General features: G+C 41.1%; 3 protein-coding genes across 10 annotated transcripts in view; 2 read left to right on the top strand and 1 right to left on the bottom strand.

Moving 5' to 3' along the window:
* The first annotated feature begins 231 nt into the window (after nt 1-231).
* On the top strand, nt 232-10,129 carry gnpat2 (glyceronephosphate O-acyltransferase 2). 2 transcript variants are annotated; one of them, XM_044168379.1, is made up of 16 exons: nt 232-386; nt 1,432-1,632; nt 1,728-1,904; nt 3,301-3,430; nt 3,625-3,752; nt 3,857-3,932; nt 4,306-4,457; nt 4,829-4,959; nt 5,303-5,544; nt 6,600-6,857; nt 6,972-7,051; nt 7,432-7,572; nt 8,658-8,757; nt 8,862-8,955; nt 9,088-9,149; nt 9,329-10,129. In XM_044168379.1, exons 1-16 carry the CDS (start codon nt 375-377, stop codon nt 9,379-9,381), a joined length of 2,037 nt encoding a protein of 678 aa, XP_044024314.1. In that variant the 5' UTR covers nt 232-374; the 3' UTR covers nt 9,382-10,129. The 2 variants fall into 2 exon arrangements, with proteins under 2 accessions (XP_044024314.1, XP_044024312.1); XM_044168377.1 differs by having other exon boundaries at nt 311-386; nt 1,417-1,632.
* Nucleotides 10,130-12,666: 2,537 nt separating this feature from the next.
* On the top strand, nt 12,667-16,530 carry fam228a (family with sequence similarity 228 member A). 2 transcript variants are annotated; one of them, XM_044168380.1, is made up of 9 exons: nt 12,667-12,834; nt 13,082-13,164; nt 14,300-14,482; nt 14,556-14,633; nt 14,784-14,978; nt 15,204-15,284; nt 15,401-15,488; nt 16,060-16,213; nt 16,386-16,530. In XM_044168380.1, the coding sequence occupies exons 2-9, from the start codon at nt 13,084-13,086 to the stop codon at nt 16,480-16,482; spliced, it is 957 nt and encodes a 318-aa protein (XP_044024315.1). In that variant the 5' UTR covers nt 12,667-12,834; nt 13,082-13,083; the 3' UTR covers nt 16,483-16,530. The 2 variants fall into 2 exon arrangements, with proteins under 2 accessions (XP_044024315.1, XP_044024316.1); XM_044168381.1 differs by having other exon boundaries at nt 12,667-13,164.
* A 154-nt stretch (nt 16,531-16,684) lies between these two features.
* Nucleotides 16,685-23,348, bottom strand: part of itsn2a (intersectin 2a) — a 40,685-nt gene continuing 34,021 nt past the window's right edge. For all 6 annotated transcript variants that reach the window (XM_044168373.1, XM_044168374.1, XM_044168371.1 and 3 more), the window contains 11 exons: nt 21,427-21,548; nt 21,223-21,329; nt 20,745-20,928; nt 20,560-20,658; nt 20,276-20,443; nt 19,727-19,939; nt 19,426-19,547; nt 19,255-19,337; nt 18,496-18,579; nt 18,207-18,380; nt 16,685-17,500 (listed from right to left, as the gene is read on the bottom strand). In XM_044168373.1, coding sequence (XP_044024308.1) covers nt 17,349-17,500; nt 18,207-18,380; nt 18,496-18,579; nt 19,255-19,337; nt 19,426-19,547; nt 19,727-19,939; nt 20,276-20,443; nt 20,560-20,658; nt 20,745-20,928; nt 21,223-21,329; nt 21,427-21,548 — 1,508 coding nt within the window. In that variant the 3' untranslated portion in view covers nt 16,685-17,348. The remainder of the gene's footprint in view (nt 17,501-18,206; nt 18,381-18,495; nt 18,580-19,254; nt 19,338-19,425; nt 19,548-19,726; nt 19,940-20,275; nt 20,444-20,559; nt 20,659-20,744; nt 20,929-21,222; nt 21,330-21,426; nt 21,549-23,348) is intronic.

Consider the following 23,348-nt stretch of genomic DNA (forward strand, 5'->3'; position numbering starts at 1 on the left):
GAAACACATTTCTGTTGACCAAAGCGTGCACTACACACTTTATCCAAGCTATATGCTTGTTTAGATATCTGTCTGGAACAGCTATTCTCCTCAGAATTCATGTTATGCACTTTTCTGCAAACAGTAAAACTCAGCTGTTCGCAGTTTCACTTTGCTACACACGCTATCTTGCACAATGGCGTGGGGGTTGTTAGAGAGCAAAGCGCTGCACAATATGCGGGAGGAGTTTCCTAAAACCCAGCGACACCATTGGCCTGTGCGCCCAGCTGCTGCACTCTACGCAGGGGTGCATCCAAGCAAGCTTCCAACTACGGAAAACGAAAGTCGATGAGGAGGACGGCCACCTGCGAGGGTCGTGTTTGTTCCTGTAAAGAATGACGAGTACGGTAAGACCTTTAGAAAGCGCCCAGAACACTTTGTGCATCCTTTCAGTCCGCTTTGTCGCTTGTTCTTGCGCTTAGTGTGGGCTTCTACGCTTTAAAAGTTAACAGTGACTATAAATTATGAAGAATATGCAAGTGCTGACATCGAGACTGAATGAGCAAAATGCATTTTGATGTGTTGGCTGTTGCCAGTCTTCAAGCTGAGGCCGTTATGGAGCTGCGAATAGTGCTCACAGAGCTGACGCGCATAAGCTGCCGAAACTTTGGCCTACTTAGAAACATATTCAGCAATGTTGCTTAATAAGTTGCTGACCACCGACCTTACCGGGTCATAATACAAAACAGAATAGACTGCAGATAATGAGTCAGTGTGTTGTTTCTCTTTATAACTGGATAAAGACCTTCATGGGCCCCTTCAGACATGTTTTAAGATGTTTTGACATGTAGAAATACTCTGTTTGGAGTCATTTGTGTATATGGTTTTTCCAAAAAATAAAAAATAGATCCTTAAAATTACATTACCCCTTCTGTTTCATTAAAAAACCCAGCATCTATGAATATGCAAATATTTTTAACTTCAAAAGTTTAACTGCTGGACACAAGATGTCTCCGACTAAAGAGAAGTCCGTTTGTGTGTGTGTGTGTGTGTGCGTGCGTGTGTGTGTGCGTGTGTGTGTGTGTGTGTGTGTGTGTGTAGGCTGGAGGTTGTAAAGTTTTCACATCACCCTTATATGTAAGTTGCATATTGGACCAGGATTGGCTTGATGTAATAAATAAGCAAAACATATTTTTGAGCGGTTACATATTATGTGTGTTTTTGTATTGGCCCTACATAATTACTTTTCCCCACTGTCTTGACAACCTGTAAAACCTTCATGTGTAGTTACTCAGATTCTTCTGTACATTTTTGAACTGGACATTTCTTTTGTTAATATAGCCTAGAAGTTAAAAAATAGTGTTATGTGCTACTCTTTCCTATTCTATTGAAGGTGTCAAACATCAAACTTAAATTGAATGCCTTTAACATGAGCAGGACTTCTCCCTCCAGTATAGGGATTCAGGCAGTGCAGGCGTGGAAGATGAGGAGGAGTTTGTGGATATATTGGAGGAGAGGAGGTGCAGCAGTGATCTTGGCCATGCCCTCAGGACCTTCAACCCCCACCCCTACAAAGGAGCCCCGTCCTGCTCCACGGCTGACCTCAACAAAGCCGTGCTGGAGTCCCAGTATCTACGCTACGTGGCCAAGGAGGTGGGATGGTGTGATTTGAAAAGATGTAACAAAGAAGTTTCACACTGTTGCTATCATTAACATGGAGTCCGTCTTTGTCCTGCATTCCTCCTCAGATCGCCATGGAGACGGGGTCATCGGTGGAGGAGGTGAGAGAGGAGGCATGTGGGATTTTGGAGGAAATGTCTCAAAACCTGCAGCTGGGGTTTATCAGGCTGATGGCCTACACACTCAGCAAGGTGTTCAAGAGACTCTTCACCAGCATCAATGTCAACGTGGAAGGACTCAACACGGTCAGGACCACATTACTAATCAATACTGTATTCAGAAGAACAGCACATTATAATATATACACCACTTTCATGATGGAGCCAGTGGAGGATAGTGTCTACTGCCGACTACAATGTACAGCTGCTAAGTAATTGTTAGCCTATTTCATATACATATAAAGTAGATCTTAAACGGTCACTTCTTCTAAATTCTAAAAAAGTATATTTTCTCTCTTACCTCTTGTGGTATTAGCCATGCAGATAGTTGTAGTTTTGTTTGGTAGGTTTTATTGCAGGTTTTGAGATATCTGATACCATTTGTCTGTGACACTCAAAGCACTGAAAACTTTCTTTAGGTAAGTGAGACAACAAGCTCATAAATGCAACATCCTAATATTTTTTTAGAATAATCTTGTCCCCTGTAATCTTATCTTGGTTTCTTACTTAAGAATGTTTCGGAAATGACAACCACCTGCACGCACCTCCAAGTTTGTAAACAAACTTTAAAGATGCATTTTCCATCCTAGCTGCAATTTATCGTATTTCCATACAGAAAACGATTTGAAATAATAATTTCCAACATGTCGTAAGGCCCATTAATAAAGGACTTTTTGCTTATTCGCTGTTTTGCCCAGAGTTAGATGAGAAGATTGTAACCACTCTCAGGTTGATACAGTAAATATGAAGCTGTGGCTAACTTTGTTAGCTTAGTCATTGCTTAGCTTAGCACAACGACAGCAACCCTGGCTTTGTCTGAAGGTAACAAAATCTGCCTACCAATCTGAGCTCACTGATTAGCATGTTATATCTCATTTGTCTAATCTGTACAAAAACCGAAGTGTAAAAGCAGGTTGTGGTTTTACGAGGGGCTATGTGCAGTCCTGTTTCAAGGACTATATGAAGACAAGTCTCCAAGAAGTCACTGCGCCTGGATTTTGTTACTTTTGGACAAAACCAAGCTAGCTTTCCCCCCCTATTTCCAGTCCTTATGCTAAGCTAAGCTAACCGACCACTGGCTGTAGCTCCATATTTACCGCACGCACATGAGAGTGGTTTCAATCTTCTCATCTAACTCTCGGCAAGAAAGTGAATGACTGCAATTTTTTTTGTGTGTGTCTTTCCAACAATAAAACAGTAAGAAGCTAATCTTAACAATAAAATGTTTTAGCACATTTAAATGTGTGTTTAAATGAATGAAATAGTGGCTTGCTTTTCATTGCAACAAAAAATTATTTATTATTTTATATATACTGTGTATATTTTTTATATGTGTGTGTGTATATATATATATATATATATATATATATATATATATAAAACATGTTGACTTAGACGACAATACCAAGAGACTGATACTGATATAGTATTTGATTTCTCTGTTTTCTCCTGAAACGTCTTTCATTTTTCTGTCACCTTGCAGCTCCAACAAGCTATTCAGGAGAGTCCTGTGATCCTGATGCCCAATCACAGGAGTTATGTGGACTTTTTGGTTATCTCGTACATCCTGTTCACCTACGACATCCCAGTACCTGTTATTGCTGCAGGAATTCGCAAGTATCTATTTGAATTAAAACAATGGATAATATTATTACAGTATATAGAGTATAGAATATAAATATAGATATATAGAGTTATATTACAACATCCCTTGTTGATGTAAACATTTTCATGACTTGTTTCTTTGCTTGCAGACGCTCACTTCTCTCTCTCCCTCCATTTATTTCTCTTTCTCTCCTCTGTAAAGCTCTTGCAGGGATGAAGATGGTCGGAGAGATACTGCGTCGCTCTGGAGCTTTCTTTATCCGACGTGCCATTGGCTCTGACAAACTGTACTGGGCAGTGCTGTCAGAATATGTCAAAACCATTGTCAAGGTAAGACATAATCTGCTACATCAGCCACACCAAACTTAAACTGTCATACCCCTTTTGGGAATATCTTAAGCTTGTTCAAATATTCAATCTTATATTTTCTGTAGAGAGGATTTGCTCCTGTGGAGTTTTATGTGGAAGGTCTGCGGAGTCGTACACTGAAGTCTCTGACTCCCAAGTTAGGTAAGTGTGGTTAGTTTGATTATTTTGTAACATTGTGGTCTTTGCTACTTGAAGCTCTTGACAGACCTTACAGATGAGAATAATGGTCTTTCTTCCACCCTTTTTCCCATTCCAGTCTGTCTCCAACCAGTAGATTGATGAGTTATTTTGTTTCATATTTATTGCTCCATTATTTTACGACATTGTGTGTAGGAGTATATATTTTCTGCCACTGCAAGTGTGTAGTACTGTGTATTTAGGTTTTTTTCTAATCAAAAGTCTCTATTTTTTTCCCACCATTTACCTGTAGTGACCAACAAGGGAAAACAGTCGCATTCATGCATTGCTGTTTGAAAACTCAGAAAAATTCTACAATATCTGCTTGTGTCTGCAGGTATGATGAACATGGTGTTGGAGCCCTACTTTAAAGGTGAGGTGTATGACATCACATTGGTTCCCATCAGTATCAGCTACGACCGAGTGCTGGAGGAATCGCTGCTTGCCCACGAGTTACTGGGCGTCCCCAAGCCCAAAGAAAGCACCACGGTACGTCCTGGTCACATCACTCACTTCGCCAACAATTAGAATAATTAATCATAGTGAGCTTATACCAAAAAGCCTCATCACCTTCCAGCATTCACTGAAATGTAAACTGTTTATAATGAAGGTTAATTGGGTTTAGATGAACCTCACTGCCACATTACTCCGGCCTTTCTTTGAATCCTTACCAGCATGTTTGTGTGTTTGTTAAAGATGTAGAAAATACACACAAAAATGCATTTTATCCATTTATTGTATTTGCCAACAATATAATTTTGTCTCTAACCACAGTAGTGCAGGTCAGAAGGGTTAATGCGTGAATAAAGCAGATTATTTCTTGCTCGTGATTCACTCCCTGCCTTGCTCTTTCTCTGCAGGGTCTGCTGAAGGCTAGCAAAGTGCTCCAGGAAGATTACGGCAGCATGCATGTGAACTTTGGCCGTCCCCTGTCAGTCCGACAGCTGTGTCAGGGCAAGATAAACCGCTGCCAGTACAACCTCATACCTAGGTAGGAAAATAAAAAAGTCTGTACAGGATATTAAATCATTTTATTTTGCATATGTACCATACTCATCCAATAGCCACCAATCAAACTTTTTACATTTAATTTATACATTTATCTATTCTCTTATATTTTCTATATTTTGCCTAAACACCATCAAATGTAGTCTAAAAAATATAAATAAACTCATCTTTAGGTCATTGTAAACCCTCCAAATTTTCAGAAATACTACCAAAGCCCTGTAGTCTTGTATTTTCTTATCTGACTGCAACATAACCTTGTGTGGCTGTGTCCCTCCATTCTTCCTGCTCACTCCCTCCTCTTCTCTCCCTATTCTGTCTCTTCACAGAGATCTTCCTCAGAAGCCCAGTGCAGAGGCTCAAGCCTGCGTCACTTGGCTGGCTCATCTGATGGTACGAATCCAAGAGGATGGCTCGCTGATCAGCCCTTGGTCTCTGATGGCCTGCCTGTTGCTCCAGGCTCCTACCAAAGTCTTAACAGAGGAGGGCCTGCTGTGGCATCAGCTCACAGAAAAAACCCTCTGGCTCAGGAAGCTGGCGCTGGACTTTGGGGTTCGCCTCAACTGGCCTGGTGGGTGAGAAGATGGATGGATTTTATATATTTGCTGTACATATTGTATCTTTTTTAAGTTCAGTTTAGTACAAATGCAGCTGCATCAAGCTTGAGCACATGATTGGGATAAGTGCTTTGATGAGGCTTATTTTCACATCCCTTGAATGACCAGTAGGTGGCATTTACATATTACATTACAAGTGAACCAGACAAAGGTAATGCAGAAAAGTAACTGACAGTGGTGGAAGAAGTATTCAGATCCTCAGAAGTAAAAGTACTAATACCACACTGTAAAAATACTCTGTTACAAGTAAAAGAAAATGTTACTTAAGTAAAAGTATATAAGTATAAAGGAAAATGTACTTAAAGTACTCAATGCAGACAAATGGTCCCTTTGACTGTTATACTATTATATATTATATCATTAGATTATTATTACTCGTGCATTAATGTAAAAGCAGGATTTTACTTTTGTAGTTGGTTGAGGTGGAGCTAATTTTGAACTATTTTTGTATCGGACTGCAACGAATGATTATTTTCATTATGGATAAATCTGCTGATTATTTTCTCCATTAATCGATTCACAACGCCGTGGTTTGTCAAGCCTGCAGTCCAAACCTCAAAATTATTAACAATAAATTAAAATAGTCAAAATAATTAAAAGGAAAAGCAGCAACTCTTCACATTTGAGAAGCTGGAAGCATGACATATTTTTGCATGAACTTTGTTACATTCCACCCCTGGTAACTGAGTGGGTTCCCTCCAGTTGAGGCTGTCAGTGTCTCACCTCGAGACACTAAAGGTCTGAGGTAGATCAGACAGATTAGATGAATGTGAGTTGGCACAACTGTTCAAATACACTTAGGAGATGTTCAGTGGATTAATGCACTTTAAGTTACTTATCCTAAGAAGACCCCACTGAACTCTCTCGCTTTACAGCTTTCGTGTGTGCAGGCACATACACACACACACACATGTTCAAATACATTACATTCTATTCTGAGGCTGATGCAGCCCTCTTAAACTCCAAACTGCGCCATGAACGATGATAACGCGGAGACCGCTGTCTGCAGGACAAGTCCCTGACTCGGTTGTGATGTCTTCCACCGTGGCCCTTCATCGCTCCCTAGTTCACCGTAAAGCAGGCCGCGTCTACATGCTTCAGGAGGAAGAGCCTGCGAGGAAATGTCCAATCAGCCCAGAGGAGGGTGTGATCAGGACAGCGGCGGCGATGCTGATGCTGGCTTCCTATAGGAATCAGTCTCTGCACGTTTTCGTGCGTCCTGCCATGCTCGCGACGGCCATACACATCACAAAGACCACACGGAGAGGTGAGTGTCAGACACGATATATTTCTCAACGAACGCACTGTGAGATTTTCTAAGACCTTAAAGGAAGAATATATTGTCCTCTTGCTTCATTGTGATCCACTTTTCTGTCCACAGACGATCTCTTCATCTTCTTCTGCTTCCTACAGGACATCTTCGCCAACGAATTCATCTTCATCCCTGAAAAGTCGTCTCAGGTAACAACCTCATCTTTCAGGACTCGGCCTCCTTCAGGCATCTCAGGACAAAGATCACAAAGAGGACTGATGTCCTGATAAACAGTGAAACCTTGGTAATAAAATTTTGAAGTGCAAACATAATCACAGCTCTGATTCTGGGAAATTGGGCTTGTTGAGCTTTAATGGTTAAAGTCAGAACAGACCCCCAGGTTAGGTAGATGAGTGTGCATTTGCAAGCATGTATGCAACATCGGAAGTAAACGTATAGCCTTAAAAAAATGGTAAACAGGAATTGAGTTGCACGAGGTCTTAATCTGCAATCAAAAAAGAAATTTAATAAAATATTATTGGATCGTTGTTGTGTTTATCTGGCTGTTATCTGTCTTTCCATCGATCAGGACTTTGAGGAGGCATGCTCCCTCCTGAAGAAATGTGGAGCCGTCCACATCAGTCAACAGGAAGTGACGCCGTCAGACACGGGGCTGGAGGTGCTGTCCTTCCTGCAGGCGCTTCTACAACCCTTCATAGACTCGTATCAGGTCCTTTGACTTTTGCCTCCTCTGATCATGATAACACACCGTGCACTTAGATGAGATTCAGATCTGAGTCCAGATTTCCCTTTCATAATTTATCTTTAATGCATTTGAATACAGAACCATTCCTGTCAGGGATCACACCCCGCACTTATTAGGTAATTAAATCAAATACACTCCATCTCAGTGGAATTTGGAAACATTGAGGTCATGACCTCGGTATTTATTCTGGGAGTTAGGAGCTTTTAGCAACCCTGGGGTAGTTTACATTCTACAGTTGAACACTTTTCACTTATTTTTAGGCTGAGTCCAGTATTTTTACACTGAGTATATTTTAATTTGAGTACTTCAGTTCAGCAAAAATGAATGAATTAACAAAAATTTAATTATTTAGTATTTCTACAACAGAATGTTATTCCTGGCAGCGTGGAGTTGGCATTGAAACGGAATTGATGTTGGAAAATAAATTGGGAATGCTTTATTTTACAGGACTATAATTTCCCAATCATAATACAGCCCTGGTTAGAGCAACACTTGATGATCTTGTTTTTTGTTTTGTTTAGTTTTTTTAGATGTTAGATTTTCCCTTCCCAGTGCTAGTTAAATCTGGTATTTGTAATGTTTATGTTTCGTTAAATGTTAAATTAATATATTGTAAATATACCCGTCTATATAGTGGAGTTATGAATGCGATTAGAGACGCTCCCTCTGTTACTGAAAAATGCTGTTTGGGTTGTTAGGTCACACCTGTTCTGGCTGACAGTGCCATAACATGCCATGGACGCTGGAAGTGCTTTGTTTCACATTCTCACATGCTGAAATCAAGAACGCAAATCCAGTAACTGGAATTACACTTTGCATCTGTCAAGTCTTTCAGTCTTTGATTATACAAAGCAGGTTTCTGCACATACTTCCACAACTTTGTCAATCTTTGCTATAGTTCAAACACTCATTGTCATCACTGGAGAGGGCAATACTGCATGAAAAGTTACTATTTTAGGCTGTAACTACAATTACAATGTTGGATTTTGAATATTTAAAATTGGATGATTTATGTTCTTCTGTTTGGTAAAGTGTGTTTTTATGTCCAGGTGATTTTCAGGTACCTCTGTGAAGAGGGAGTTCATGTGTTCTCTGAGAAACAGTTCCTACCTGCTGTGCGAACCGTGGCTACAAAGCTCATCCTCTCAGGTAAAACAGAAAGTGGCAGAAAGGACCTCTGACCTCTAGAATCCCCTCCAGCTGTTAAACTCTTACCATCAAATCATTCCCCCGTCATCATTCGTGTGTTTCAGGTGAGCTTCACACCTATGAAGCCCTTTCATCGGACACGCAAAAAAACGTTCTGTTGGCTCTGGGGAGACTGGAGACTGTGACAAAGTTGCGGGCGTGAGTAACAAGATTAGCCCCCACAAATCTGTTTGGTTTTAAGCTCATTTTCTGTGGGCTCTGATAAGCCGTCTGTATTTCTGATGCCAAAGTTACACTTGTTAAGTTTCTGTATCTGTTTCCTCATCACAGGTCTGAGCAGAATGAATACAGAGTGAACAAAGATGCTGTCGGAAGAATTGGAGACATGCTCTGTAAGTTGTGACAAAGATAAAGCAGTTTATCATCTTATTTACCGTGCAGCCTTTAAAGTACTCTTACGTTGACTTAAACTTCCTCACCATGTGTTGGAGATTTTCTTTTTGCCCTCGCTTGTTTACCACACCAACCAACAGCAGCCTGAGGGATTTTTCCTTTTCCTCTCTCACTGTAGCCGGGACAATCCCTCCACAGATGCTCCAGACTGCACCTGACGCAAGACTTTAGTCTGCATTGGAACAGATCCATCTTCAGTATCAGCTCACAGTCCTGTTTACCTCTACTTGACCCCTTCCTCCTTTCCTGCTTCTCTTCCCTCTTCCTCCTCTTCTTCCCTCTGTGCCTTTTATGCAGTAGAACTGCTGCACCTTAACTCTGCGCTCAGACAAGATACTTTCTATCCTGGATGCCAGCGGCCAGACTTAACCTGGCAGTGTGCCACTCTTGAACGTTCGCTACCTCCCCCTCTCTGTGTCCTTGCTCTCATCCCTTGCAGATCTGACAGGGCTAAGATAAAGCTACAAAGACCTGATATGGTGACCCCAAAGGTGATAGGATTGCTGATTTTGTTTGGTGGCTATAATCAGAATTAGTTGATGAAGATAGACATACGTATGACTGATGCACTGGTGATGCCTGTGGATTAAGATACCGAACTATAACTGTATTTTAATCAGTAACATTGTGTTAGCATGTTTTTGTCCTATAGATGTGTAGTTGATTGACAAGACTGACATGTCTAATTGAATGAATGAATAGAGCACTTTAAGATAAACTTGCTGGTGTAGTAAGTGCAATTAGATAGTGAATACTGAATTTTGACACTTGATTGTATACAATATACCAATAAAAATCAAAATACCATAACAATGTGAAACGCCATAACCCATCAAAGATGTGAGGTTTCATTTGTTTGAGACATTTATTTTAACTTCTTTACATTTCAATAAATGTAATACAAATGTAACAAAATGCACCATAGATTCTTGATTTTTTTTTCACACTTAAATATCATTTTTCCCTGATTCTGATGAGTTGGTACTACTCCCTCAACAGTGAAAAAAAAAAAACAGAGGTCAAAGTTCAACCTCCTGTCATCTCTGTAAACCAATATATTGTGTATATATTGTTTAACATGGCCAAATATTATCTATACACAGGTGGTACGTCAACTTTGATGCGTAAAGCGCTGACAGGGTCTTGACAAAACACCGAGATGTATTCCAACACTTTAGAATTTAGCTTTTTCTCGCCCTCTTTGGCTCTGTGCCGCTCTTTGTCCCATCTATCCTTCTCGCCGTTCATTTGGGAGAAGAGGTTGATCTGGATGGTGCGCAGCGTGGCTGCCAGGACGTAGAAACCTCCCTGCAGCATGTGGCTGAAGGCGGCGCCCACGCTGAGCGCTGCGCCCATCAGGTTGGGCACCGTCTCGCACACCACACATATGCCCTCCAGGAAGTGCAGCGTGCCTTTCCTGGCCAGGGGCTGGCCTTGTTGGAGGTTGCCGTGGGGAGAGGGGGTTTGCTGGGCATGGTTGACCAGATATCTCGCACAGTCGGCGAAGTGGGTGGCGGCTCGGCGCAGCGGGAGCAGGGCCAGGTACAGGTGGCAAGCAGCTTTGGTCAGAGCATGGAAGAGCAGCCGCAGCTCAAGCACGGCATTGCCTGGAGATAAGAGGGTAACGGGGTCAGCGCGAGTCTAATTTAACACTTTGGCTAATGTCAGCAACCATTACAAACAAGTGTCTGGATTAAAGTCTGTTCACCGGCCATGTGGGCGGCGGGTATCACCTGAGCACGCAAAGCGGGTGGTTTGGCGCGTCATTACGCGTGCCCCTCAGCACGGGACCCGTCTTCTGACAAGCATTACAAATCCTTTCTGCTGCTATAGAGGCTTAAAATCCAATTCTTTTCTATTGTATTTTGTCAAGATTGTGCCTTGAAACAATTAAGCGCAAGGGCCATTAGAGTAATTAGTCTAAAAAATGCCAAAGAATGAAAATCTTTTAAAATGGTTGAATTGTCTCATCACAATAACTTGTTGAAATTCTTGAAAACCACTGTTCAAAATGAAAATAATGATGATTTCCTGGTCTCCCAGTGCGCCATGTATCCCTTGATCCAATTGATAATCAATTCTTATCAAAACTGCTTGTAAAGTAAAGATACTTTATGTTTTTACCCAGCAAAATATCCAGTATACAGCCTACTTTACATTTTATGCAGAGAGATAAATAGTCTTATTTCTTAGGCTGTGAATTTATGACAGCTGTTTCCGCCATAAGGTAGTAGACCGGTGCCACAGAGTTCGCGTAAAGCTTTAAAATCTCTACTAACCATTTTCTCTTACCGTCTATAAAGCAGAAAATCCAGAGTAGGGCAATACTCGCTGCCAACGAAGTCCACCAATCCATGTAGTCTCCCCCCTGTCCTGGACTCGGCAACGAAAAGAAAGAAAGCAGTGAAAACCCAAAGTTATGATCTGGCCAAGCCCTGCCCTGCTTTACGCAGCTAATACCTGAACATTAAGTAGTCGCATTCCCCGCAGGTGTCGGAGTGTTGCAGCCTCTGCGGAACACCTTGAAAGTGCACCTGAGGTGTCAACCGGCTCATTAAGACCAACAGACTACAACTCTCTGAAAAACTGCCAAGAGAAGCTCTTCAGAAATGGACACTTCTTTGCATCAGAACCAAATAGCTGCAATCGAGGAATTATTTAAAACATGTACAGACTTTCTTCTTTTTTTTTTCTTTTTTTTTTACGTAAAACGTGCATCATCTCCCTCCTGCACAGTCCTATATCATAGGCTATTGCAGTGTTTTAATGTTTTCTCTCCCTCACTCCTGATCTCTTTGAATATAATTGATCGGATGTCAATCAGGGCCCCGATTACTCTTTCACATAACATGTGCCCTTTACCGAACTGATTGTTTCTATGCTTAGGAGAGGATACCTCAGTTTCCAGTCTGTACCAATATAGCCTATCATGGGTTTATAGCCTACTACCTGGGGTGGATGAACTCAGTCTGCGACCAAGTTTGTCCAGACACACGTGAGTGCCAGACAAGGTGAGAACAACCACCCTGCCTAAAATAGATATTGTAGTTGTTACCATTTTAATGAAGAAACAAATATAAAATTAAATAGACCTAAATTAATTTGGGAGTTAGGGTTACAGAGGTGAAATAGATTAATTGTAAATTTCAGGACATGTCTCTCTGCAATTTTTAAGTAATTGTAATCATTTTAAAAATGAAATAATTTCTGTCTTCAGTTGTCACACCATACCGATACATGTGGTCCATATTAAATTTAGGAAGTTTTGGTGTTATATAGGCTAATAGCCTGGATACAGACTTGAACATACAGAATATAGCTGAAGTCCGTGTCTCGCGTGCGTCCTGGGAACGTCTTTGCTCGCTTGTGCGCCGGTGTCATGGCAACGGACGGCAGGACACCTGGAGCAGGCCTCTCCCCCCTCTCTCCAAGTTACTGCCTCTGTTGAAAACTGAAGCTAGTCAGAGAGGGAGACTAAAAGTTAGCTGTCGCCACATTTTTTAACTAGGATATTACGTGGCTACAACTTCTGACCCAAAACAAAAGGGAGTTTTGGTTCATTTTAGCTATTTTTTGCTGTTTTTCTCATGAAGTTCTGACCCAAAACGTCTCAAATCAACAAAGGTAAGAAACCACAACATCGCTATGATGATAGGGCTGGTAAATTCTAAATTAGAAGACACTGTTTAGATTAGATTTAACTTCATTTCATGCAACACTGCTACACACAGAGTAATCATGTGATACAATGTATTTAGCCTGTAGCATTTAAGACTAACGTTACTTCAGGTTTATTGGGGCCAGTAGGCCACTAGCCTATAAGCAAGTTATCACTGATGGTTCAAAACCGTTTTTTTTCCTCATGATTTAGGGATGAGACCCAAGAAGAAAGACAAAGCCAGTGGTGTGATCACCTTCCACACACCTTTTCCTGTCAGCTTGTTGAAATCAGAGGTAAACAAAAAAACATAACTACTTCTGCAACTGGAAACAAAATATTAGTAGTTTTTCAGTATACTACCCTGCTTTACATTCAATAAGATAATAAGTTAACTTTTGGCAGTTAAAGAATAATAGGGGTTTAAGTGACTGCTTAACAGCACTTCAGTAGTTATTAAGGAACGAGAGGGCTACCCTCACTTTACTGCCTTTACTGTAAAAGTTTAAATTTGGGTATAGCTCTGAAAATCAAGTACAATTTTAGGATCAGGACAGATTTCTCTCTTACATGCACACCCACTTACTCTGTTCTTTTCCCTCTTCACAGCCAGAGTGAAACTGTGACCTCTTGCCAACTAATAATTTATCACTGGTCTTTTAATGTCAGGGAGGCTGCGTAGGTACAGTATGTGTACCCTGGCGAGCCCAGGCAGGGGTACAGTGCTTGTCTGAATGCGTGGCTGCCCCTCTTTCTCCTCTGTCTGTACAATATCTGAATGTGCAATGCTGGAATCTCAGTGTCCTAGGAAAGATGAATGGAAAGGTGTCAGATTAGTGACAGACAGATAAAGTAGCCACTATAATCCTCTCTTAAGTCAGAACAATAGAAAAAAAACGCCCGATGTTGGATCAGATGACATGCGGATGAACAAACCAGCCAAGCATCCAAATCCATGTACTGCACATTAGGATACTGGTATTATTTCAGACATAAACAAAAAGCACAGCAAGAAAGGAAGCTGCCATCTTTGTACTGTTGCCAAACTTGCTATATCATGTAAAAAAAAAAAAAAAAATCCCCACAGTGTGATGACATACATAGCCAACCTTATATGCTTGCATAACAGTGAGACGCAGTTCAGGTTTCAAGGCAGTGACATGATCTGTCACTGCCTGTTGTGCTCGCCTCTGTTGCCTTCTGTTCACCTACATGGTGGTCTGTCTGTGAACTCCAGCTGGTATTGCCAAGAGTTCACAGTCCACATGGAGCTCTGCAATTCATGTTTTTAGTAGCAATTTTTAATTCAGGTACAATTGGCTGTAATGTAACCAGATATGTGATCCTACTGTATATTTGCTGTTATCTGCAGTGCGATTTAACTTACGTTACAGAAGATAGTAGTGAGTCACCACAGAATTGATGTTTCAGGAGTCCATTGCAGACGTGAAGGACGCCACAGAGAGCAGAAAGAGCCCATCTCAGCCAAGTGCGAGGACTGGGAGCACCAGTAAATGTGTAAAAGTGGGGAAAAGGGGTGAGGCCTCACCCTCTGGGCCACAGCCGGGCACCAGGCAGGACTGGCTCTCTCACATCTCCCTCAGGCGACTGCAGGTATTGCACTCAACTAAACTCACCTGCACAAAAAGATGAGGTGAATTTTCTTACTGCACGTATTATTATTTAGGCAAAGATGGAGGCTGAAAATCAACAGGCGAAAGAAATAATCAAACCTTTACTGGATACAGAAAATGGTTTTGTGAAGGTAAGATGCTGGGCATTTTCTAGAGTCTGACAGCACAGTCTTTGTTGTTTTTGTATGTGCTTACATTCTCGAAAAAGGCTTTGAATCGGTAACATACTAACCTTTGTCTCTGTACCTCCCATGTTGGTTGAAATGCGTGTCTTCATGGAGGAGTTGGAGAGGTTTCTGAGCCAATGGGATGTAACAGAGCTGAGGAGGAGAGAACTGCTGCACAAGCGCTGGACTGAGCGTGTATGGTTTCCCCTCCAGAGGAGAGTGGAGGAACATGTGTCCAGCTGTAGCCCTGTGGAGGCCAAGAGGCGTCAGAGCTTATACAGTCACTACCTCCATCACTGCAACACCAAGGTGATACTAAGCTTGCCATTCAGTGTGCTACTTGAATACTTGAATGCAGTAAATTAACCCCCATGTCACTGCTAGAAACAGCTTTTGTCTTATTGTCTACTGTGATGCTTTTTAATTCTGTTATCAGACTTCACACAGATGCTTACTAACAGACACACCTCCCACAAGAGATGTGTGTGTAATTATTTAACTTACTCTAACAACTGTAATGTCTTTAATCTTCAGGGTTTTGTGTTTCTAGAAACCTATGATCTAAAGGAATACAACCCCTTTCTTCTCAACATCAAAAAGCCACACTTCTTCAAGGTGATTTTTTTAGTGACTTAAATATTTCACTTAATATATTAAAAAACAGCTTTGGACATATTGAAGTTTTCCACATGTGTCTGTTACTGACAATATATTCACTTCTCTATCCCTAGCTCAGTACAGCGGACTTAAAGCACCCATTCTACCTTCAGTCACATGAAAGACTGAAGGAAAAGAGAACAGCCCGTTCTTGTGAAGCAGGTATCTGGGTATTTTCCTTTCTTAACCAAAAGGAAATGTAAGACCCATATAAATGCTTTGCTTTGAGTTTGAGCTGAGATATCTGCAGTGGCATTTTCTCTTAAATTTGGGGGAATTAAAGTGAGACCATGTAACTTTTGAAAAAAGAAATACCACATTCTTCCTGTTACAAATGAAAAGTTGTATTCATAAACAATACAACCTTTTCTTAATACACTCAGGGGTTTTGCTGCTACAGCCTCACTTGGTCTGACTGGTGACAGTAGCAAATGGTGGCTAATATTAGCTTACGTTAGCAAACTTAAGGTAAGTATTGCTGTATAATGCACATTACTGAGCCAGTTTACTGATTTTATGACTCTTCTCCACATGTGCTACTGTTACTTTAGTTTAGCATGTTAGCTGAATGCTAAACAGTAGTTTGGCATTAATAATTATCCCACTACTGTCACTTGTAACTTCAGCTTCAACCCAAATCACCGTAAATCCTACTTAGATGTCAAATTTAACACATTTGTGATGGTTTTTAAATTGCGCTTCATATTCTAAACCAATTTCCCTTCTATCTTAGGATGTAATTACAAGCTACCTCAGAGTGACCGTCCTCTTGGTGAGTCTGTGATGTCTCAAGCCGACGTGCTCCTGCAGGCCTCATCTAATTATCCAGTCTCTGCATCCAGAAACTCTCCAGCGGAGGATGAGACTGAAGCAAGGAAGTCCAGCAGGTACAAATATACAATATTATGAGAATTAAAGTTTTATTTTATAACCATATTTTCTATAACGCTGCAGGGGGACTATGTGATACAGCTGCAACACAACATCACTTAAGGATCACAGCAAAGTTAAAATAAGTATAATGTGAGAAGTAACATTGTGCAAATGTGTTTCATCCAGGCTCAAAACCATACCATACCACATCAGTGCAACTGTAACCCCAGATGGAAGGTGCCATCAGACCAGCTGCTGGCTCTCCAGATGTGGATGTTGGTAACAACCAGCAAGTTTACATCAGTCCTTGCCTACATCCAAATAAAATCCATATTTACCATAAATCTTCACCTCTATTCCCTTCTAACTACCTCACAGTTTTCCCAGGTACTACACTTGGAAGGGTTATTATGTAGGACTACAGGATACCAGGAATGTGTTGAGAAAGTAGTGAAACATTCACCAACATCAAAGAAAAATTAATATACTGTATGTACATTTTATTCATGCCATTTTCAGGATTTAATGGCATACTTAACATAAAACCCTATAGTTACACCATATGGTTAATCACTGACATTACATTGTACAGTAGTGTGCAACATTTAATAAGGATGTGTGGCAGTGTGCAACTGTATAACAGGGTATGTGAAGTATGTCTTCATATAAACAAATGAAGACATGTTGGACAGGCTGTTTTCCTCCATTAAGAGTAAAATAGTATTTTATATTAATTTGTAAATATGAGTTTTACAAAACTCTACCACTTAGCAAATCTAACTTGATACATTTTAAGGCATGTTTGTATAATTACATTTCCAAGTGAAAATATTGGCGATTATATTCACATTTTAGCTAGTTTGTTGGTAACAAGAACACCTTTTTCCACAACACATAACTACTTCTGAGGACATTTCATCAGTTTGTCATTCTACATTTTTGGCAAGGTCTCTTTCCAGTTCTGTTTGAGGTCACTTAAATGGGTCTGAGTGGCTCAGAGCAGGACAAGGCAGTGGCGGTAAAATCGAGAGTTTTTCATGCCAACACTTGCACTGTTACAAATAGGCACTTTTAGGTGTGTGTGGCTGTTTATGCTTATGCAAAATGTCTTCTCTCAATTACTATAAAATTAAGTGGTGTGTCTTGTTCTCATTTGGTTGGCTCATAAAGCTGTAGATCTAGTTTGACCCAAACTTCTCCAGTAGGGACCTCGTGCAGTAGCAGGCGACGGTTTGCAGCACCTTTGCTCTCCATCTCTTTCTTTATAGTTGCCACAGGAACTTCAGTGCGACCCAGGAAATCTAAAGAGGCAGAAAACAGTATTTTAGTAAAACTGCTAAAATGAATATACTTCTTCAAGGGATTTCAAATCTTAGTAGAACCTGATTGATACTGGATTTTTGAGGCTAATACTGATGTCAGACTTCTAAAAAATTGGACAATAGTATCGGCAGATATCTTTTTACATGCACACATAACATAGACAACTATTAAAGAATTGTGGCCAAGATACAAACTGAGTGGAACACTTAAAAATGAACCAGTCAGTGCTCTCTGGTGGACAAAATATGCAATGGTGACATTGTTTCTAAAGTACCTTTTAACATACAGTTTCTTTGGCATTTCTGTACTGAAGTTTCTTGTTACATGTCGGCCGCCATATACATTGATAGAGTTATATACTGTATGTGATAAGCTAATGGCTGATACACAACCCCTCACATGACAGGCAGCGCTTGTCTCAAGGCCTCAACACAATCACAGTCATGACAACAAAGGCAGAACACTAAAAAGGGACCGCAGCATACACAAAACCATGTGGAAAGGGGAATGTCTGTCGCTTTTAAAAAATAATTTAAAACAAATTCAAAAGCAGACATCAGAACCTGGCATGCAACCAGTGATTCCCTTCATTCTGTACAGGTAGGACAAATTGGACAAAAAGCCTAATAATCCAATCTGTTTGCGTGAGCATCTCTGTGTTGTGTGTGTCTCTTATCCACTCACCATCTGGTGAGAACTGGTCTTTCTCAAACACAGTGATACACAAGACGTCCTGGTAGAGGTCTTTGATAAAGAACTGGCAGTTGAAGTTCCACTTTGGGTTCAGAGTGTCGCTGATCGGTCGGGAGGTGTAGCACTGAGCCCCCATCGTCAGCTCACAGTACGGATTACTCTTACCTGGGGGGAAATTATATATATTAGTATTTTTGGAAGAAATGTAACAATGAAGATATGGATAGACCCAGGGCAACAGGGAGAGTGACAGGATCTGTATTCCTTCACAAGGCCTTACCATTGGGTTTACAGGCTTTGAGCTCCTGGGCTTCAGTGACAGTTACCAGCAGTCGGCCGATACCGCTGGACTTTAGGGAACGTGCTAAAACAAACACACAGCCATTAGATGCCATCGGATTTTGCCAACTGAAATAGCTGATCTTGTGAATAATGTGTGGACAATATGCACATACAGGTGCTTATACAATTCCGACTGTATTTGGTGTATGCTTGGTGGTCCTCGTCTTTGCCCTGCATACACACCCTCACAAATTTGCTGGGAGAAAAAATATCCTTTGTTATGAGTAAGGGCCTGAACGAAAAATATGAGAAGGATTATGAATTTTTCTTTTTTTTTTGCTGAAGGGAGGATAGGGAGAGCAGGAGTGGGTATTTTAACAAAATTTATATTTCAGCCTTCCCTTGCTAGATTAATAAAATAAAAAAAAACAATTGCAAATGATGGGTCAAAAAAGGTGCACTTTGCCAAATGCAGAGTACAAAAATGAGGCTCACATTTTCCCATTACAGTCAACTAGCTAATGAGACCAATATGAAAAACACAAATACACCTGGACTTTTGTTATTGATATTAGTAATTAAATGTTATCTCTACCAACAGTTGTTCCTTCCTTCACTTTAGTCTGCATCACAGCAGAAAGTTATTTAGTATTTTTTTATTCCACACACACACACACACACACACACACACACACACACACACACACACACACACAGGGTCAGTGGGTTCACTCAGAAGAACCGTGACTGTGTTTACCTTGGTAAGCCTTCTCTCTCTTTTTCTTCTCCGTCTCTATGAAATGTTCAGATGCTGCTTTGATTTTCTGGACCCACGTTGTCCTACCGACACAATAAATACATAAGTCTTTTTACACGGTATGATTAGGTTGTTGGTGAAGTGTGTGAAGATGTACATATGCATGCGTACCTTTCGTTCAAGGTCTCAGTTTTGAGTGTGTAGACACGATCGATGTGCGAGACGTGGAAGAGTGGCTCGTCGCTGGACGGGTCGGGTGGCATTTTCACTAAAACCTCATTTAGAAACAGTGGCTGGAGAAGAAAATGAAGTGAATGACATATGGACAGAGAAGGAAAACGATAAGAAATACTGTTTATAGACTTCACCTATGCACTGTTTCATAAATAATCAAAGCAATGCAAGTAGTACTTTAACACCACAAAGGTATTTTATAGTCCCATCTAAGAAAAGCACCTAGCCTCTCGCTTACTGTTTTGTACATCTTCAGCTGTATGTTGGTCTTGAAGCTGAATAGCTTGTCTGGTCCCGAGGAGGAGAAGGGTTTTGCGCTGTGTGTTAGGAGGAGGAAATCATTGAAGAGGAAAGCCCACAGCTCCCTGCTGCTTTTGGTTTTGTGAAGCCGACCGCTGTGGAGCAGCTTGCGAGGCCCGAGGCAATTAGTCAGCGAGTTGAAGACCAAGTGCTGAAGGAGAGACAGGAAGAAAGTAAGGCGTGACTGAGGGGAGATGTAGTACAGTGAGTGCTTTAGTGAAAAAATGCTCCCTGGCTTTGCTACTGAATGTGTGTATTTGTTTTGGCAGCAGATAACATAAATTCTGATGGCGAAACTGCAAAAAAAGTATTTATTCTTGTAAAACAATCCAGCAGAATCTAACACAGTGGCATCCAACATAAAATGCATTGTAGGGGGTGTGTATAACTGTACTGTACTGCAGTAATAACAGACATTTACAGACTACATATACCATGATTAAAAGATTGATGTACATTGATATGAGTCATGTCTGAATGCGTTTACCTCTATAGGTCCCTCACACTGGACGTGGCTCTGTATCCACTCCAGCCTGTCTGAGTTCTCCTTCTCCCTGACTCCCTCATTGACCTGAGAGCACAGTTCCTCGGCTCGCTCCAGAGCTTCTCTCAGTGGGCTGCGGTCTGCATGACCATCTGGGGTGTGCTCCAGGATCTGGCCGACAGGAAGAGGAAAAGGAAACCGATTAGAGAGATCACACAATGAATATCAGCAAAAGTGCTGGGTGGGGAATATTGTAATTAGACATATAGAGAGCATTTTCCACATACATTCTTTATGAGCAGGGGGTAGCGTGTGATCCTCTGCATGGGCTTGAGGAGGAAGCTGGACAGCGGCATTCCTTTGCAGCGGTAGTTAGTGGCTATCTTCTGCTCGAGAGGAGGCAGACAGTGAGAGAGGTAAAGATTTATATTTTATCACTTTGTTTCTATCCATCTTCATCTACAACTCGTACCTTGAGGAAGTCTTTAAAGTCAGGCTGGTTGTGGGTTTTGCTCTGCAGCAGGGCAGCGGCGTTGAGCTGGCAGGAGCAGAAGCGAATGTAAGGCTGCATGTGTGCAAGCTCCGAAGCCAACAGGTCCCCTATCAGCTGAACGGGCATGTTCTCTCCTCCTGTCTTTTTACGGACTCGCAGCGCCCTGGGAAAAAGGGATGGTGATGATGTAAAATAAGATTTTTGTTACATCTTCAAGTATGTGCAAAGCAAGATATAAAACGGAATAGAGTAACTCAAACAACACTTTTACTGTACACATCTGAAGTGTCAAATCTTGATGTTTTGCGGTGGATTTTCCCTTAAATAATTTTTTTCACCGTGCAGTTCCTCCCTTTAGCACATAGTAGCCAGAAACTTCCATTTCAGTGTTGCAAAAACGTGAGTAGATTCACAACATTTACCAGAATGATTCGTAAAGGTGGTGTGTGATACCTACTTGAGCAGTTTGGTGTTACACATAATCAGCTCTCTCCAGTTAACAAAGATCACTCCCATCTCAGCTTCTGTTAGACGGCCTGACTCAGACATTGGCTTGTAGAAGACCTGAGTGACAGACGGATGCAAATGGAAATAAAAATGAAACACTATAAACAATAGCAATGGTTCAAATTATGGAGTGTGTGTGTGTGTTCATCTGTACCTCTAGAACCAGCTCCAGGTCTTCCACGTAGGTCTCCTCAGTCTGGATGAGCTCATGGATGTAACCCTGTCTCTTCCTCTCCTGAGGGGTCATGGTGTCCAACGTCATCAGGTCAGCACACCCTACAGCGCGCACATGCAAACATGCGGGCATGCATGCATGCACAAACGCACCAACACTTTCCTGTCAATCACTAGCACAGTGTCTGAGAAAACACAGCAAGCACTCTTGTCGAAAACACTACACACATCAGCATGTTAAAATCTCCATTTATTATAAGTTCTATGATATTTTATTTACAATTAATGCACAGACAAGAGTGAGGCACGTTTTAATTGCAGTACATGTACTCAGGGAACATACCAGGCAATGCTAACGCTAAGAACACTGCAACCAAGGACACTGAATTAAAGACAAAAAGCACCTTTCATGGTGGAGCGCTCACTCCAAATGATTGCATAGGTGTGAATGAGTAAAGTAGCTAATGCTTGAGCGAAATAGCAGTGGAAGACTTAGTTGGTAGTTCAAGTCTTTGAGGTACAAACTTTGAAGAAGTTGGGACGTAAATGTCAGCAGTGTGGTGTCATTATCTCTGAATCTCTTAACAGTTGGTATGCTAATATCTGCGTGTTTTTCTTTGCTGGTGATATCACAGTTCGGTACAGGATGTGTCTCAACCTCACTTGGAAGCATTAATAAATGGAAGAGTGCATAAGAAGTGAATAATAAAATCACAATAAATTAGTTTTAGTACGAGCAATGAGCTAGCAAGCAGCAATCAAGGTTATCAGTGATTTAATCAACAGTGAGTCTTCACATTGGTCCTTTTTAGCAAGGTTTAATGTTGTTAGTGCAAGAATGAGTGACCCTGTTAAGAAATTCTTTATCATACTGATTCATAGCCTTAATTTAGAAAACTAAATGGCTTCATTCGTATACCATTTACATATTATTTTCATTATACCATGTAACCAAACTCTTATGATCCATATTTCCATTTATCTTTAGCAAAACTACTTTTGTATCAGAGGGACAAAAGCCTCTAAAACACGTCTAGCTGCCTCTTCCTCGCTCCCTTCGTTAATTAGTTAAAGAAACATCAAGGGAAACACAGGAGAGGAGAGAGAGCGAGGGGGGATAAGGGTGATAAATAAATGCCTTAGAGAAAGAGACAGAAGAGAAAAAATGAAAGAAGAGCAAGTTAAAGAAGAAAAACATTTTTTTTCCAAAGGGATCAAAGGGAGCACAGAACACCGCAGTCCTAAAAGAGTGAGGTGGAAAGCGCAGAGCTGGGCTGTTCTTGCTGGCGGCTGGGCTTCCTGTTGCGACAGGGCAATTCGGATTGGCTCAGACAGAAGGGGCGAGGAAGAAGAGGAGGAAGAAGAGAAAGAGGAGGAGGAGGAGGAGGAGGAGGAGGAGGAGGAGAGAGTAAAGCCAGCATTACTGTCCTACAGAGGAAACAGAAAAAAAGAGATGAAGTGGAGGAGCGGGAGGGGGGGAGGTGAGTGAGATGAAGGAGAGACAGCAGACATTAATATAGTTTTAATATTAATGCTAGACTCATACATGCAGGTGCATTAATAATGTATTTCTGAAAATGTAAATGTTGTTACTAATCATATCAGCTGAAGCATGATGGTAATTTCTTACATTTTATTTCTCTGATGAAACACAGACCATGTGTGTTCTGGCAGTGTGTATAAGTCAGAACATGTTCATTAGAATTAAAATTTCATTGTGTTTTGTGTTCATCCTAATTAAATGTCCAGTGTGGTCACTCTTGTTAACATAGATCCACTGCTGCAAGGAGAACACGCAAGCTATGAATACTAATTCAAAACACACACCTCCTGCTTAAAAACTGGCCCTTTTATATCATCGGACCAGCTACGTGTGAATGAGCAGTGAATATATAGTAGAAT

This window comes from Siniperca chuatsi, linkage group LG16 (genome assembly GCF_020085105.1).
Source record: "Siniperca chuatsi isolate FFG_IHB_CAS linkage group LG16, ASM2008510v1, whole genome shotgun sequence".
In the NCBI taxonomy this organism is placed as follows: Eukaryota; Metazoa; Chordata; class Actinopteri; order Centrarchiformes; family Sinipercidae; genus Siniperca; species Siniperca chuatsi.